General features: G+C 42.8%; 1 protein-coding gene across 8 annotated transcripts in view; it reads left to right on the forward strand.

Annotated features, from left to right (window-relative positions):
* Window positions 1-17,170, forward strand: part of gpat2 (glycerol-3-phosphate acyltransferase 2, mitochondrial) — a 210,676-nt gene that overhangs the window by 186,752 nt on the left and 6,754 nt on the right. For 6 of the 8 annotated variants that reach the window (XM_070546181.1, XM_015972977.3, XM_054731615.2 and 3 more), the window contains 4 exons: window positions 10,154-10,274; window positions 10,621-10,689; window positions 11,062-11,117; window positions 16,557-16,850. In XM_070546181.1, coding sequence (XP_070402282.1) covers window positions 10,154-10,274; window positions 10,621-10,689; window positions 11,062-11,117; window positions 16,557-16,673 — 363 coding nt within the window. In that variant the 3' untranslated portion in view covers window positions 16,674-16,850. Of the gene's footprint in view, window positions 1-10,153; window positions 10,275-10,620; window positions 10,690-11,061; window positions 11,118-16,556; window positions 16,851-17,170 lie in introns of those variants that run through there. The other 2 variants (XM_015972978.3, XM_054731616.2) reach the window with 2 other exon arrangements.

Raw genomic sequence — 17,170 nt, forward strand, 5'->3', positions numbered from 1 at the left:
ATTTATTTTACTCACAAGTATGTTTGTTTTTCCAAAGTCAAAATTTTGTTTGTTTCTATTGAGTTATTTATCTACGTTGTGTCTGAGTTATGCCAGTGTAGGAGAAATGTAAATAATTAAATATTCCTTCTAAAAAAAAAACCCTGTTAACGTCTGAAACTAATAGTGACTTTATTAGATAAACAGTGAATTCCATGTTCATTTTTTAGTTATTATAGGACCTGAAAAATCCTTCTGATGACTTAATTTACTTGTTTTTATTTGATTATATTTTCTTTTAATGATGTGATACAATTTTTGCCTTTATTTATTCTCCAAATATTAGACTTAGTGATGGTATCAGTTATAAAAGCAGCTTGTCTGGCCGTGTTTATACAGCAGATGGTCTGTTTCCATTTTTGTAACCTTTTTTATTGCTCTTACAACTCAGCCAATGTTTCTAATCTTTCTTGTTTCAGCTAATCTGTTGAATGCTGATGCTCTAAATGCTAAATCCTCACGTTTCAATACTTCATTAATTAGCCTAATCACTTAAAACACTTAAAGGCTTCACTTTAAAATGTCACACCAAATATAATACCCCTTTGATGAGAATTGTAAAAGACAAACCCTATATAAAATAAAAAAAATTCCATCTCACCCTCCACGGCTGGTCTCATCCTTCCAAGCTTGGATCCTCTACCAGAGACCTGGGAACTCGAGGGTTCTGCGCAGTATCTTAGCTGTTACCAGAACTGCACTTTCCTGGACTGAGGCATTTTGTTTTCCTGGGATCTGCTTTAGCCACTCCTCCAATTTGGGGGTTACTGATGACCATGGGTACCACTGATGTCTTCACTCTCCAGGCTTTTTCAAGGTCTTCTTTGAGGCCCTGGTACTTCTCTAGTTTCTCATGTTCTTTTGTCCTGATGTTGCATCACTTGGTAATGACACATCAACCACAGCGGCTGTCCTCTGTTGTTTGTCCACCACTACAATGTCTTGGTTGGTTCGCCATCACCATTTTGTCAGTCTGGATCTGGAAGTCCCACGGGAGCTTGGCTCTCATTTTCTACTACCTTATGGGGTGTTACCCTCTTTGACCTTGGGGCTTCCAGTCCATACTCTGCACAGATGTTTCTGTACACGATGCTAGCCACTCGGTTGTGGCGTACCACGTATGCTTTCCCTGCCTGCATCTGACACCCTGCAGCTGTGTGGTGGATTGCCTCAGGGGCCTCTTTGCATAGCCTACACCTTGGGTCTGGTCTGGTGAGGTAGATCTTAGCCTCTGTTGCTCTGGTGTTCAGGGCCTATTCCTGTGCAGCCATGATGAGCGCCTCTGTGTTGTCCTTCAGACCAGCTCTTTCTAGCCATTGGTAGGATTTCTGGATATCAGCCACTTTAGTGATCTGTCAGTGGTGCATCCCATGTAGAGGTTTTTCCTCCCACAATAGTATTTCCAGCGCCTCCTCCTCTGCTCACCATTGTCTGAGACATTCACTGAGCGCATCATCTGCTGTCAGTCTTGTCCCTGATGTACTTGTGGATCTTGGACGGTGGCTCTCACTCACTAGTCCTCGGTCTCCTTCCTTATGACTAGTGTACAGTCTCAAGGTGTGCTGGACTTGGGATGGAATCCTACAATGCATGGTTAGGAGCTTCAATTTCTTGACATCTGTTGTCTGTATTTCTTCCTTTGGCCACCTTATTATTCCTGCAGAATAACTGATTAATGGCAGGGCGTAGCTGTTTATTGCTCAGCTCTTGTTCTTGCCATTGAGATGACCTCTTAGGATTCGCCTTACTTGTAGGTATTTGGTTGTGGCTCCTTTCCATGCGGCTTCTAGGTAGCCATTTGCTCGTGGGATACCAAAGTACTTGTAGCTATGTATATACACTCACTGGCCACTTTATAGGGTACACCTTGCTAGTACTGGGTTGGACCTAGGGCTGGGGGTAAACGATTATTTTTCAAACGATTATTCTGACGATTATTTTATCAAATAGTCGACTATTCTAATGACTATTTAGACGATTAACGATAATTTTTCTATTGCACAATAACAAAAACCAGAAAATCTCAAATAAATTCCTCAAAAAAATTGATAAATTGTTACTGTAAGATAATAAACATACAGGCCTTCCATTTTGTATAACACTGCTTTTATTGTGTTGCAGTTGGTTAAGTTCTGGTGACGTGTAGAACTTGGGAGTGCAGGCTGCTGCCTGAGAGGTGGTTGGAGACGGAGTGTCTCCATGCTGCTTTGTTTTGGTCACTTATGTGCGTGAGGCGAGTGGTGTTACGACCCTTCCTGGAGAGTTTGGCTCGTGTGCAAAAGGGAAGGGACAATAACGGGATTTAAAAGTTAAAATGATGATCAGGTTTATTTACAACTACAATAAAACATAAATCTTTCCATCCACAGGTTGGGAATAATAAAACTAATTCTGCCAGTGGGGAATTAAAACAAAAGTGCAAATAACTAGGGATGTCCCACTGGGCAAAGATTACTGGGTTCTAGACCAAAATAAGCATCTCCAAAGGTCCAAACTCTAAACTGGGCGGTTAAACCAAACTCAAGGTGATCTTTTAAACTAAACCAAAAACCCACAACACTCTAAATGTAATTAAAGGGAGATCTACACCACAAAAAAGATTAACTCTAAACCAAAATGTAACAGCTTATCCAAACGCAAGAAGCTGTTAGAAAAAATGCTAACAGTAGCTTTACCAACATTAAGTTCAAGTTACCAAGTTTAACTAAACCAAAAATACCCAGCGAACAGACCAGCTTGGGGGAGAGACTATCACCAAAACAGCTCTCCTAATGTCTGAAAGAAGCTCCTTTATGAAGGGAGAAACGCTCCCGGTGATTTTCTACATCTGCGGTAGAGACAAAGCAGCGCATCTGACCCCAAATCAAAGCTTTATTTATAAAGCGCCTTCCGCAACCCTGTCAGGAAGCCCAAGGCACTGAACATGGAAGTTGTTGTCCATTGCCGGGAAACGAAGGCAGGCAAAACAGGAAAGGAATCTAGTTGCGGGTGGACGTTGTTCCGGGTCTTCGGTATTTGGCGGAGATGTTAGTGAAGGCGGAGAAGAGGGCGAACTAGAGGGACAACAGGCAGATTCCTCCTCTATTTACAAACTCCTGGGGATGCAACAAGTAGGCGTGGTGCGTTGACTACCGGATCTGACATCGACAAATTTTTAGAATCGAGCCGTTGATGCCATCGACGCTTTGCTACAGCTCTAGTTGGACCCCTTTTGCCTTCAGAACTCCATTAATCATTTGTGGCATAGATTCATCAAGGTACGGGAAACCTTTCTCAGATTTTGGTCCATATTGACATGACGGCATCATGCAGTTGTTGCATATTTGTCGGCTGCACATCATGATAGGTGCTCTATTGGATGTAGTTCTGGTGTCTGTAGAGGCCGTTTGAGTACATTGTCCTGTTCAAGAAACCAGTCTGAGATCATTTGAGCTTTAGCATTATCTTGCTGTAAGTATCCATCAGAAGATGAGTACACTGTGGTCTTAAAGGAATGGCCATGGTCAGCAACGATACTCATGTAGGCTGTGGCATTGTAATAATGGTCAGTTAGTACTTAGGTCCCCAAAATGTGCCAAGAAAATGTTCCTCACACCATTACACCACCACCAGCCTGAACCGTTGAAATAAGGTAGGATGGATCCATGCTTTCGTGTTGTTGATGCCAAATTCTGACCCTACCATCCAAACATCGCAGCAGAAATTGAGACTCATCAGACCAGGCAACATTTCTCCAATCTTCTATTGTGCAATTTTGGTGAGCCTGTGTGAATTGTAGCCTCAGTTTCCTGTTCTTAGCCTACAGGAGTGGCACACTGTGTGGTCTTCTGCAGCCCATCTGCCTCAAGGTTCAACGTGTTGTGCGTTTTGCAAACCTGGCATCAACAAAGCATTTTCACTCACAGAACTGCCGCTCACTGGATATTTTCTCTTTTTCAGACCATTCTCTGTAAATCCTAGAGGTGGTTGTGCGTGACATTCCCAGAAGATCATCAGTTTCTGAAATATCAGACCAGTCTGTCTAGCACAAACAACCATGCCACATTCAAATTTACATAAATCACCCTTTTTCCCCATTCACATGCTCTGTTTGGACGGCAGCAGATTGTTCTCACCATGACATACATACATACAACGTGCATTGAGTTTCCACCATGTGATCTGCTGATTAGTAATTTGCGTCTAAAAGCAGTTGTACACAGGTGTACCCAGTAAAGTGGCCATATGACTATGTGTGTGTGTGTGTGTGTGTGTGTGTGTGTGTGTGTGTGTGTGTGTGTGTGTGTGTGTACATATATATATATATATAAAATCAAGATGGGTTCAGATGTGTTTAGAACCGAAGCAACCTAAAATATCTGCATTAAGCTGTTGGGTTGGAGGCGTTTATCTCATTGTTAGGGGTTTTAATGTATTACTCTTTTAATGTTCCTTTGTAAGTAATCACATGTTAATCATATGATTGTGAAGTAAGCTGCAGAGCTCTTCCTCTTGAGCTCTGGAATGCAGCCTGATGAGCATAGGGATTGGGGAATGGCCGTCTGGCAACTTGTATCCATGGTTACTGAGTTTCTGGCTGTCAGTTATAAATTAAGAGTCAGAAGTTTTTGGCTTTCAGCAGGCAACCCTGTAACTCGAGACTTCCTTTTTGTAGGTCCCGCCTTAGGTAGAAGTCACGTTGTTATTGGTCAGCTTTAGCTCAGAAGCAACGTTGTTATTGGTTAGCGTAGGCTATGATGAATAGGTCTTTGTCCTTAAACATCTTCAAAGTCAAAGTCATTTATTGTCATCTTCTACCACATGTGCAGGACATACAGAGAAATGAAATTCATTTTCAGCACACACAATTCAAAGATCAGACATACGTGGGTAAGACACATAAGAATTGGTGACTGCGGTCATTCGCAACATGAGTCGCGCTACCTTAATAGATAGATGAAAAGGGTGTTACGTGAGGATAAGTGGGGGTAGGTAAAAAAAAGGCATAGCAGAGTTAGCCCCAGCGGGGAGTAACTATAATACAAAAAAACTCCTTTCACATGGAAGCACAGACAGCACAGATACAACGTCAGAGTCCGATGGGGAGGTGGGGATGGGCGGGATCCTGAAGCCTCCAATGGGAGCTGCCACTGCGGCGCATCGACCAGCTGCAGACCAACAGGTGGGAGGGAGAGATAAGGAACAGAGAGCACATTGAAGTTCCTGCAGACATAGCCTGAAGGAAGAGGGTGAAGGTCGGGACACAGCATCTGTCGGCATTCCTCCTTTTGTGGTGTGTTCTTACTGTGTTTAGTTTATAATTCCATTTTGGGTTCTTTTTAAAACACAGGAAAGGTTTCTCTTTACCTTGCTGACGTATGTTTCGTTTGCCGACTGCAAAACATCCTCAGAGCTGACGCTGATGGTGGCGTCACTTCCTACTCCGTTTATCCGTGGGCAGCAGAGGACGTCACTGAAGCCACTACAAGAAAAAGGCAAAATAACAGAAAAAATGTACAAACACTGGATTCCTACAGCAAACATAATACCAAGAATTTACAGAACTCCAAAAATACACAAACAAAACACCACTTAGACCAATAGCAGACAGCATAGGTACACCAACATACAACATGGCAAGAGAAATCAGTTAAATCATCAGCCCATTATTAGGTAACACAGATCAACACTGCAAAAATAGTATAGAACGGGCTAAAGAATTAAAAAAGATTACAATAGAAGATAACGTCATACTCCTCTCACATGATGTCACAACCCTGTTCACAAAAACACCAACCCAAAAAACCATTGACATAGTAGTTAACAGAATCAGACAGGACAAGACTTTACACAAAAGAACAAAGCTCACAGCAGATGACGTAGCACAACTGATAGGACTGGTAGCTAACTCCACTTACTTCACATACAATGACACAATATACAAACAACTGGAAGGCTTCGCCATGAGCAACCCGTTATCAGCCACCCTGTGCCAGTTTTTCATGGAAGACCTAGAACAAAAATCCATTGCCACTGCCCCCCCCCCCCCCACCCACCCACCCACCCAAACTGCAAAATAAAATTATGGAAACGCTACGTAGACGACATACTGGAAATCATACCAAAAGGACAAACAGAAACACTAACACAACACTTTAACAACATTGACGACACAGGCAGCATAAAGTTCACTTATGAGCCAGAAACAGAAGGCAGCATTTATGGATATGAAAATCACCAGGCAGACCGACGGGACCCTAAACATAAACACATACAGGAAACCAACACACACAGACCAATATCTATTATGGACATCAGAACACCCCACCATACACAACATGTCAGTAATTAGAACATTATATCACAGAGCAAACATGATAACAGAAGAGAGAGACCGTAAACAAGAGGACAAACACATACAATACGCTTTAAAGACCTGCGGATACCCGACATGGGCAATAAACAAAGGAAAACAACAAACAACAACAGAAAGAAAAGAACAACCTAAGCAAAGAACCAGAAACCCAGAAAGACAAGAACCAGAACCAGTGATAACCCTACCATACATCAAAAGCATAAAAGAAAAAATAAGAGCAACAATGAAAAAACACAACATAAACACACCAACAAAACCATACACAACAGTTAGAAACAGACTAGTGCACCCAAAAGACAAGATACCAGCTGGACTTAAATGTGGAGTCGTTTACGAAATCCCACGCAAACTCTGCAATAAAACATACATAGGAGAAACCGGACGCCAACTCAACACACGAACAACAGAACACAGAAAGGAGTGCGAGAAAAAAACAAGTCGAAAACACACAAGAGCAGCAAAACAAGAAGCAGAAAGCACAATAAAGAAGTCAGCCGTAACAGATCACTGCACAAGAGAAAACCATATAATGGACTGGGACAACACAAGGATCATAAACGCCGAACAACAGAAATACAAAAGATGGATAAAGGAAGCTATCGAGATAAGGAGACGTGGATGTGGGACCATGAGCAGGGACGATGGAGTTTACACGTTGGACCGCGCATGGGACTGCATCATCGAAGAGGGGAGAGCGGGCAGCAGAGGGCGAAAACGTCCTCTGCTGCCCGTGGATTAATGGAGTAGGAAGTGATGCCTCCATCAGCGTCAGCTCTGAATATGCTTACAGCCGCAAACGAAACGTACGTCAGCAAGGTGAAGAAAAACCTCTCCCGTGTTTTAAAAAGAACCAAGAATGGAATTAGGTCTTTGTCCTTTTTTCCCTTCGTTTCAATAAATCCAGCTGTCGTGCAGAGGAAGCCAGAGTTTCAGGACGAAGGCCTGACAGGCTTTTGATCTGTCTCTCTGCGCTGCATGCAGCGTACATAACTTTACAGATTTCTCCCTGTGTGGTTCATTTTAGATATAAAAATACCCTACACTCATGAGAGACCTTCATGATGACTAAGAATTGTTTGTCAATTTCACAGCCCAGCTGTGCTTCACACTACAGTTTATGCTCATATTTTTGTTATGATTATAACAGAAGTGATTTCATAAACCTTCTTTAACGACTTCCCACATTACAAAATTACAATTTATTACAGTTTTTATAGCAAGACCTTAAGACTTCTGAAGTAAGGATAAGTCTGAACAAGGAAGCTGAGAAAAACGTGAGATTTGTCTAAAAATGTAGTTTTATGATTTTTGCGGAGGCTCATAACGTTTAGTTAGTGCTGCGTGTTTTAGTTGTTGCCTTTTGGTGTTAAAGCTAGATAAATAAAAGAAATACACTTTTTGTCAGATAAGGAAGATTTTTATTAAATATAACAACAAAGGTTCAGCTTAGTAGAGTGAAATAAGTCCATTGTTACCTTAAAACATGAAGGACTGTCAGTTCAAAAAAACTCCAAAAAAAAGTTTCTTCAAGTGCAGTCACACAAACCATCAAACACCGTGATGAAACTGACTCTCAAGAGGACCGCCCCTGGAGAGGGGCACTGAGAGTCCCCTTTGCTGTGGATTAACCCACATCAATGCTTCCCCGAGTTCAAACAGCAGACACATCTTAACATCAGTTGTTTGGAGGAGACTGTGTGGATCAGCCCTTCATAGTAAAACTGTTGCACCACTGCAGGGGTGATCCGCAAGAGCAGGAAAAGGACAGCTTGGTCCAAGAAACACTAGTAATTACCTTTGGATCCTTCAAAATAGTAGTGTTGGTCTCAGCGGTTGAAATTTAAGGTTGTTGTTGCTGCAGTAGAGTAACAGAATATAAACAGGTTTTACTTGAACCACACACAAATATTTATTTTATATTCCTGAAGACAGTCATGATTAGAAAAGCATCTGTTTAGATATTGATACACACAAGTACAGTATGATGGACAATAATTTATCGTGTTGAAAATTAAATGATTAAATATTTTTTGTGGAAAATCTGGAATTGAAAATGTTTATTTGTTATTGTGCAGATAACCGAAATCTTGGTGTTTTCTTAGGCTGTTAGCTTAAATTATTATTATTAATAATAATAATAATAATTCAAAGAGCAATTAGGATGCACTTGTTTCAGCGATCCGACAAAGTAGCTTCAGGCGACGGCATTTGGAGTCTTATTTCCTGATATGTGGGCATCTTTTCTCTGATTGGATGACAGCAACGTGACTCTACCATAGAGCTGAATGATTCTGGAAAGAAATCTAATTGAGATTTTTTTTCTTCAATATTGCAATTGCAGGAGCGTCATGACACACTGACCGTTTGCTAGTCTCTGTTCAGTTTGCTGCGCCATGTTCTGCCAGGCTCAGCGGTTTAATGTGAGGCTTATTGTGTTCCAAGAATGAAATAACTAAGAATAAACTGCTAACCGCTTCATGTTTGAGCACATTTGTTTGGTCATTATGACGAGCTCATTTCTTCTTCTGTGGTGACCAAGTTAACATATTTGATAGCAGCGCTTCTCCACCCTCTAGTGGCACAAAAGGACTTGAAGCAGTTAACCAGGCCAAACCATTTTACCCGTTTACAACATTAACGGCAATTAACCGGTTAACTACGTACATCCCTATTGTCTACATATACATAAACACTCACAAATAAAGACAACATTTTGTATTTGTAGGTGCAATGCTTTGCAGCCAGGAGCACATCCCTTGAAGGAGCATATGTGTTAGCATCAACTGTGAAATTTTTTTGCAGGAAAGAAGTGTGATCCACTTATAGAAGTCTTTTGTGTTTCGAGTTTTTGACGTCTTGTCCATGCAGAGCTTCCGTAGTTATGTTCACAGCTGCTAGCCAAAACTCAGTGGAGTCTCCTATGGTTTTCTAGCTTTACTAAAATGTCTCTCTGTACTTATTTGATTGATGGCAGTTTTTACTTTTTATTAGACTCCAAATGCAATAATTTTGCACTTTTCTAATTTATAATTTGTAAAAATGTAATTGGCGATATTAGCATTAGCATCCCTGAGTTTTTCCATTGATATTAGCATTGTGCTAACCACTTGGTGCCAGTCAAATCGCAGCCGTTGCGATTAGAAAATCTCCTTTTGTCACATCGCTATTTAACTGCATATGCAATTAATGGTTCGGTTCTACTCTACCACTGACTGCTGTGCGACATGGATGTTTTATCTCCACAAATAATTGAAGTCTGAAGGAGTTCTGCTCTGTTGTGGAGTTGCTAATGCTAAAGGTTAGCTTGTATTAGCCGAGACATTCTCTGCTGTCTCCTGGACGCTAAACCAACAATAGCCTTCACCGTCGCGAGCTAAGGTGGGTGAGTCCAACCGACCACCTGACGTAGATCTGTCTGGCTTTTCAAATCCTAGAATTTTACTGTCTTTTCTATCAGAAGCTAAAGCAGGACTCTGGTGTGGGAGACTATTTTCATGTTCAGCCTGCGTGGAAAAACTCAAGAGTGACTGATAATTAAAAAAAATTGTTTCTCAGTGAAGGAACTCTAAAAAAACAAGAGTAGTGTTGCTGAATGCGTGACATCCATGTTAAAATAATGCTGAAACCTCCAGGACAACTTTGAACAGTTGCTTCCTGCCGTTCATCTTTCTGGCAGACAGTTTCAGTAGAAAATCTTGTTCACTCCCACACTTCCTCATTTTTTATTTCTTCTCCTGCTTTGTTTGTCTTTTTTCCTAGATAAGCCAGCCGAGCCAGTGTCCAGACTTGCTCGTTTTCCTCTGCAGTATGTTGTCTGGACATCTGAGGGCGCTCTGCTGGACCACCATGGCACTGGACCTGATTGCCGCTCCTCTGCCTGGTACAAATACTCTTAAGGGAAAGTTTTCTTTGTTATAAGTTATTTTGTGATCTGATTTTGGTTGGAGATCATTTTAATAGATTTAGGTAAAAAGAGTGGAAAGGACTCTGTTTTCCCTTTTAAATCAAAATATCGGAGTAGGTGTGGGGATGAAATGAATTTCGATGTTTCGCAGATGTTCATGTTTCACCCTTAGCCAACTGCAGTGACCTGCTGAACCAGCCACAAATGTATAATGTGGGAGCATGTCGCTGAAGCATAAAGAGGCCATCTACCATTTCAGCAGACTGTCATTGCTTTGCTTTGCTGGAGTAATGCCTCTATTTTCTTGTCTTTCCCGCTGTAGAGGCAGAGTTCATATCTCGGATACACTCCCATCTTTGTGACACAGCAAATCAGAAGAAACGGCACTATGGTGAGATCGACCTGACACCCTTTTCCAAAAACGCACACTCACCCAGAGATCCTGTATTTCTTTGTGTTGTAACTTTTAAAAGCTCGCCACCTTTCCTTCTCCCACTGATTCAGACTGTGTTCCAACAAATCAGCTGAAGCCAAAGAGGCACACCAGTGCAGCTCCCACACACTCGCATCCCGTGCTCTCACATTACTGAAATAACACATAAGACACACAGAATTCACTCAAATGGCACCCCTCGATAATATGTAGTATAAAAATTACAGTCCCACTGATTGTGGCTTTGTTCTGTTATCCCGACCTGATTTTCTTTATTGGAAACGTGCCTGCTCTTTTGATTCATGTGTGCCTTTGTGTTGTATCTCACAGAGAGCTGCTCCGAGGAGGCGGCATACACTGCAGTTAGAACACTAATAGACCTCGGGGTGAGTGACAGCCTGTGTGTGTGTGTGTGTGTGTGTGTGTGTGTGTGTGTGTGTGTGTGTGTGTGTGTGTGTGTGTGTGTGTGTGTGTGTGTGTGTGTGTGTGTGTGTGTGTAAGCTGAGAATTACAGCTCGGCTCAGGACCCAAGGTTTTGGGTGCATTTCAGCCATCCTGATGCAGTCCCAATGTTAATCTGCTCACAGTCGGTTCAAATGACTGATAGAAATACTTGAAATCTGCTCCAGTTAATGTGGAATTTTCAGTGTTGGGCTCACATTGAGTAGACAGTGTGTGAAAATGCTTGGGAGTGTGATTAAGAAATTACAAAAACAAAAATATCATTGTTCTGTCTTTAAAGCGGGCATACACTCGTTAATCCGATAGATCTGCTGCGGTATCTAGCGTTGGTGAATGCCATGCGAGTTGTTTTCATTGGGGGGAAAGCTCTGGCGCTCCTGTTTCAGGGGTAGAAGTTTGTGGGGTTGGTGGTTATGAGTCTTACTGATATTCATGATATGCAAACATCTGGCCTCTGATTGGCTAACAGCAACATGACTCTTCCCCTGCCTTCGTTTGCGTTTTCTTTCTTGGGGAAAAAAATGCAACGTCGAAGTTTTACCTCCACAAATAACACTAGCCTAAATGTCTGCTACCATGCAGTGGAGATGCTAATGCTAATGGTTAGCTTCTACTATCCAAGACACACTCTGGCGGCAAAACCGACATTTCCCCGTCACAAGGCCAAGATGGGTGAATCCATGATTGTTAATTTACTGTGGGGCATAGATTGTGGGGGACGCTCCAGGAGTATGGGGTGGGTGGCTTTCTGTTAAGGGCCATTCAGTCCCTTTACCAGAGGAGCGTGAGTTTGGTCCGCATAGCCGGTAGTAAGTCGGACCTGTTCCCAGTGAGGGTTGGACTCCGCCAGGGCTGCCCTTTGTCACCGGTTCTGTTCATCACATTTATGGACAGAATTTCTAGACGCAGCCGTGGTGTGGAGTGTGTCGAGTTTGGTGGCAGGAGAATCTCGTCTCTGCTTTTTGCGGATGATGTGGTCCTCCTAGCTTCATCCAGCTCTGACCTTCAGCTCTTGCTGGGTAGGTTCGCGGCCGAATGTGAAGCGGCTGGGATGAGGATCAGCACCTCCAAATCTGAGACCATGGTTCTCGACCGGAAAAGGGTGGCTTGCCACCTCCGGGTCGGGGGAGAGGTCCTACCTCAAGTGGAGGAGTTTAAGTATCTCGGGGTCTTGTTCACGAGTGAGGGTAGGAGGGATCGGGAGATCGACAGGCGGATTGGTTCGGCGTCTGCAGTGATGCGGACGCTGAGCCGATCTGTCGTGGGGAAGAGGGAGCTGAGCCAGAAAGCCAGGCTCTCGATTTACCGGTCGATCTACGTCCCAATCCTCACCTATGGTCATGAGCTTTGGGTAATGACCGAAAGAACGAGATCGCGGATACAAGCGGCCGAAATGAGTTTCCTCCGTAGGGTGGCCGGGATCAGCCTTAGAGATAGGGTGAGGAGCTCGGACATTCGGGAGGGACTCGGAGTAGAACCGCTGCTCCTCCGGATCGAAAGGAGCCAGTTGAGGTGGTTTGGGCATCTGGTCAGGATGCCTCCTGGACGCCTCCCTGGGGAGGTGTTTCGGGCATGTCCTGCCGGCAGAAGGCCCCCGGGTCGACCCAGGACACGTTGGAGAAGTTACATCTCCAATCTGGTCCGGGAACGCCTTGGGGTCCTGCCGGAGGAGCTGGTGGACAAGGCCGGGGAGAGGACGGTCTGGAGCTCCCTAGTTGGGATGCTGCCCCCGCGACCCGGACCCGGATAAGCGGAGGAAGACGAGACGAGACGAGACGAGGCATAGATTAGAGCGGCTGTTTCTGACTCAAGCGTTTCACTTTTTCCTTTCGGTGGTTGATGCAGGAAACAGGGGTAGAGGACTGTTATCAGGGTATCTGCAGGTCCTTAAAAAGTCTTAAATTTGCTTTTCCAAATTTAAGGCCTTAAAAATCCTTAAAAATGACAAATAATCCTTAGAGTTTCCAAAGGTCTTAAATGACCAAAGACCCAATAAACACGATTCTTTTATTTCTATAAATTCTCTTAATTTCTCTTTAAAAATCCTGCCATGTGAATTCATGGATTTTTTTTCACATTCTGTCTCTCACAGTTGAAGTGTACCTATGATGAAAATTACTGACCTCTGTCATCATTTTAAGTGGGAGAACTTTCACAATCGTTGGCTGACTAAATATCGTTTTGCCCCACTGTAGCTAGCTTTGTCACTAGGCGTTAGGAACAGCGACAAAGTGGCACTGCCTCTCTCTCTGCTGCTAAAGCTACGGATAGCAAACGCTACGGGCGATGCCTGAGCGTGAACGCGCATGAAGCAGCCTGCTCGACCCGAGCATCTCTCTTTTTCTGTGATTTTACAGAAAAACAGGCAATCACAGTAAAAATGCCAGGGCTCATTCTACAGGACCAGGGCATGAAGAAGACATTTATTATTTCTATACATGTTTTGGCTGTCACACTTCCATAATGCCAAATGTATTAAGTAGTTTGTGAAGACTGCTTCATAATCAGCACAGACATTAATATAGGATCTAAAGTCAATTAAAGGAAATTGGGTTCAATTTCAAATAAAATGGAAAACATGTATGACATAAAAGTCACGGTTGATGTTTTGATTTAGACTTTTTGGGGGAAGTTTTTTTTACTTTTGCACAGATGATCTAAAATGCAGCTGAAACCCACGAATAACTAATAATCAGCCTCTTGTTCATGAACACTTGTGACAAAACTCAGCAGGAACAGATACCAGACCTGATTTTATGCTCCAAACAAGCTGTTTCCCTTTTTTTATCAAAATGTTCTGTAAAGGAATCCACTGAGTGGAGCACAAGTAAATAATTGAAAAGCAGCACGAGGCGGTTTCACACTGGAAGCATCAGCGCAGCGAAGTGGTTTACTCGCCAACTTCAAAGTGGTCCATTTCACACCGGGAGAGTCTTGGCCGCGGTACAGATTCCTCGCTGTGCTCTTCACTGGACTCGCGAGATCACAAAATCCCTCGAGACTTCTGCCATCCCCCTGGCTTGACTCGCGAGATCACAAGATCCCTCGAGATTTCAAAGGTCACAGTTTGTTAATGCAATCCGCCATTAAACCAAAAAGAATGAAATCACGTTTGATATCGCTGTTTGATATCATATGTGATGTTGTTCCTCTCCACTGCCAGGATTAAAGCCATAAACACCGCTGCACTTCTGGAACAATGCTGTGAGCACATGAGCCTTTGGGCCACATGTAAGCTACATATGTGTAAAACTGCATTGCTGCAGTACTTACATTTTGAAAAATACTGGGGGTTTTGCACTGAAATCGTGTGGTTTCCTCTCTAGCCCTATGCTAACTGTGGAAAATGACGTGTCCCAGAAGCAGCACACGGCAAAAATAGAACCTGGTCCTCTTTAGCGGCGCGGCGCCGCTTCTGGGACGCACCTAAAGATTGTCGCGTCACGGCTGGTTTGAAACGGTCCATAGACCAAAATGGATTCTATTTGAAGCAGCGACATTCCACTGCCATTCCTGCGCCGCTGAAGATTTCAGTGTGAAACCTTGGTGAGTTGTGACAAAAAAATCCATTTTTCTTTTTTGTCTTTAAATTCAAACGTCGGTAATAAGTGAGTTGGATCAAGATGTAAAAACACATTACCCAACTTGGATGTCACACAGAGTAACATACATGTTTAAATGAAATGATTTAATACAACTGGTGCTTGTCTAGGGCCCCGCATCAGAACTCTTTAAAATCCTACAGGATTTCCGACTCAGTCGGTTTTCCAGCATTGAGCTCTTCTTCTGCCATTAAAGTTTCTGCTCCTGAACATCGGCTGTTGAGACGGTTGTGATTGAAGTTGGCTAAATACCAAAAGTTTTTTTTTTTCATCAGGGTGAGCGTGGTCCTGATGCTGCTCCCTCGTGGTTTATATGAGAGCTAGAGAATAGCTTAGAATTTGTTAAAACTGTGGAGATTAGGGATGCACCGATACGATACTGGTATCGGTACCGATACAGATACTGATACCAGTATCGGTGCCGATACAGATACCAGTATCGGTAAAAGTTAACAGATACCAGTATCGTATCGGTAAAAGTTAACAGATACCAGTATCGGTATCGGTAAAAGTTAACAGATACCAGTAACTGATACCAATGCAGTTGCTTGAAAGTGACTTCACTGTAACTTGTCATTTCTGTTCACCTAATAGTTTTGTGATCACTTATATTACTTCTTATCTACCTCACAGTCTTTTCCTATTGAAAACAGACGAAAATAAAACTGCATTCCAATTCATTGCATTTTTTTGTGTGGTACAAGTATCTTTATCGGTATCGGCGAGTACTCAGATCCAAGTATCGTATCGTAGCGGTTTGGAAAAAAGTGGTATCGTTGCATCCCTAGTGGAGATCTCAGTTATTTTACTTAAGTGCCTCTAAATCAGTCCTGGCACATCAGGGTTCTGGTTCTAGGTTATTTTATAAGAATTATTACTGAAGGGATCCATCTACATGACCGAGGTTAAACAAGTAAGGAAGGTTGTTTTTAAGAACTCGGCTAACTTTTTTCCCTGTGGATTGTGCGATGGCCTGATAGGAAAACACTCGACTCTCACAACGAACTTAAGGATTAACCAAGACTTTAGAGAACAGATAAAGCCTGTGTGTTTATCGTGACGGATTATCACACTGCGGCAGTTTTCAAGTCAGTAAAAGTTGTTTTTCGGAGAGTCAAAGTGGGAGAAAAGGGTTTCTCTTGCTGATAAGAATATGAGCATCTGCCGTCTCCATCTGCTGAGAGTTTATAATCAACGGCACCAAATAATGAAAAAACTCTGATTCTTATAAACTCTCAACACTCAGACCTGAAAAGGAGGCTGACTTTTTAATACAGGGATGCTGAAGTTTTCTTTCTATAAATGTATGGATCAACATTCCTGATCATGTCATTCATCACAGGTGCTCCCTCCAGTCCCTCCAGCAGGTTTGGAGTCACTTCCTGTAAAAATGGAGCATCGTTGACCCACATGTCTGCAAAGGTCTCTTGTGTGGGTTATTAAGTTTATTATTGGGGTTATCAGTCTTCAGCCTCGTCTTTCGTGTCTGATGTCAAGCAGGAACAATATCTAAGAGCTACGAGTCAAAGCAGACAGGAAATGTGCCTCTGGTGTTTCTGGAAGGAAGGAGAGGACTCGTTTGGCCTCATTATTTCAGACTTTGTTTTACTTCCTCGGGTTTTTAAGTGGAAGCTTATAATTTGTGGGGGGGGGGGGTTCTTAAGAAAGAAGATTAAAAAGAAAGACTCTGAGCCCTCGCAGTGTAAGTGTTGTTGTTGTCCTCTAAAGCTGCTATATTTGTGTTCATTGTTTTTAATTCAGGTCCTTTTGGAGACCCGTCAGATGGGAGGCGACTTGTTGGGTGTGAGTCCTTTGTTCCAGTCGTCAGAGAACAGAGCGAAGCTGCACAGCTTCATCTCGCAGTACCTCTTCAATTAATGCTGTTAAGTATGACTCAAAGCCTCATTTCTGCTTTGTTATGCGGCAAAACCTGACCTCGTTCTCCGACGGTGCTGGAAAACCTTTGTTCGTTTCAAAAAAGAAAAAAAAACACTCCCGAGGAGTTAAGATGCTCGTGGCTTTCTGTTCATTTCGTTTGTAATTTTGTTTTTAAAGCTGGAGCTGTGATTTAGTTGTTTTTCTGTCACTAATGTAGCGTAAATCTGCAGGAGAGGATCACAAAGTTCCTGTAGTCGGCCGTTCGGACCTTAGCTGTGTTGTAGCTAAAGCTGCTTTGTTTTTCACGCTACCAATAAACAAGTTCTTACTTGGTCTTTGATGGAACTCGTGCAGAAGTGAGTGAATCTCTCTTACAGCACATATTAGTTATGTGTCTCATCACTCTGAGCAGCTCCCCTCCTGAATGTAGATCACTCTCTGCTGACTCAGACCACCAGGGAGGCTCGTTGACGCAGACCTTTGGACACCGCAACGGG

This window comes from Nothobranchius furzeri, chromosome 17, assembly GCF_043380555.1.
Source record: "Nothobranchius furzeri strain GRZ-AD chromosome 17, NfurGRZ-RIMD1, whole genome shotgun sequence".
In the NCBI taxonomy this organism is placed as follows: domain Eukaryota; kingdom Metazoa; phylum Chordata; class Actinopteri; order Cyprinodontiformes; family Nothobranchiidae; genus Nothobranchius; species Nothobranchius furzeri.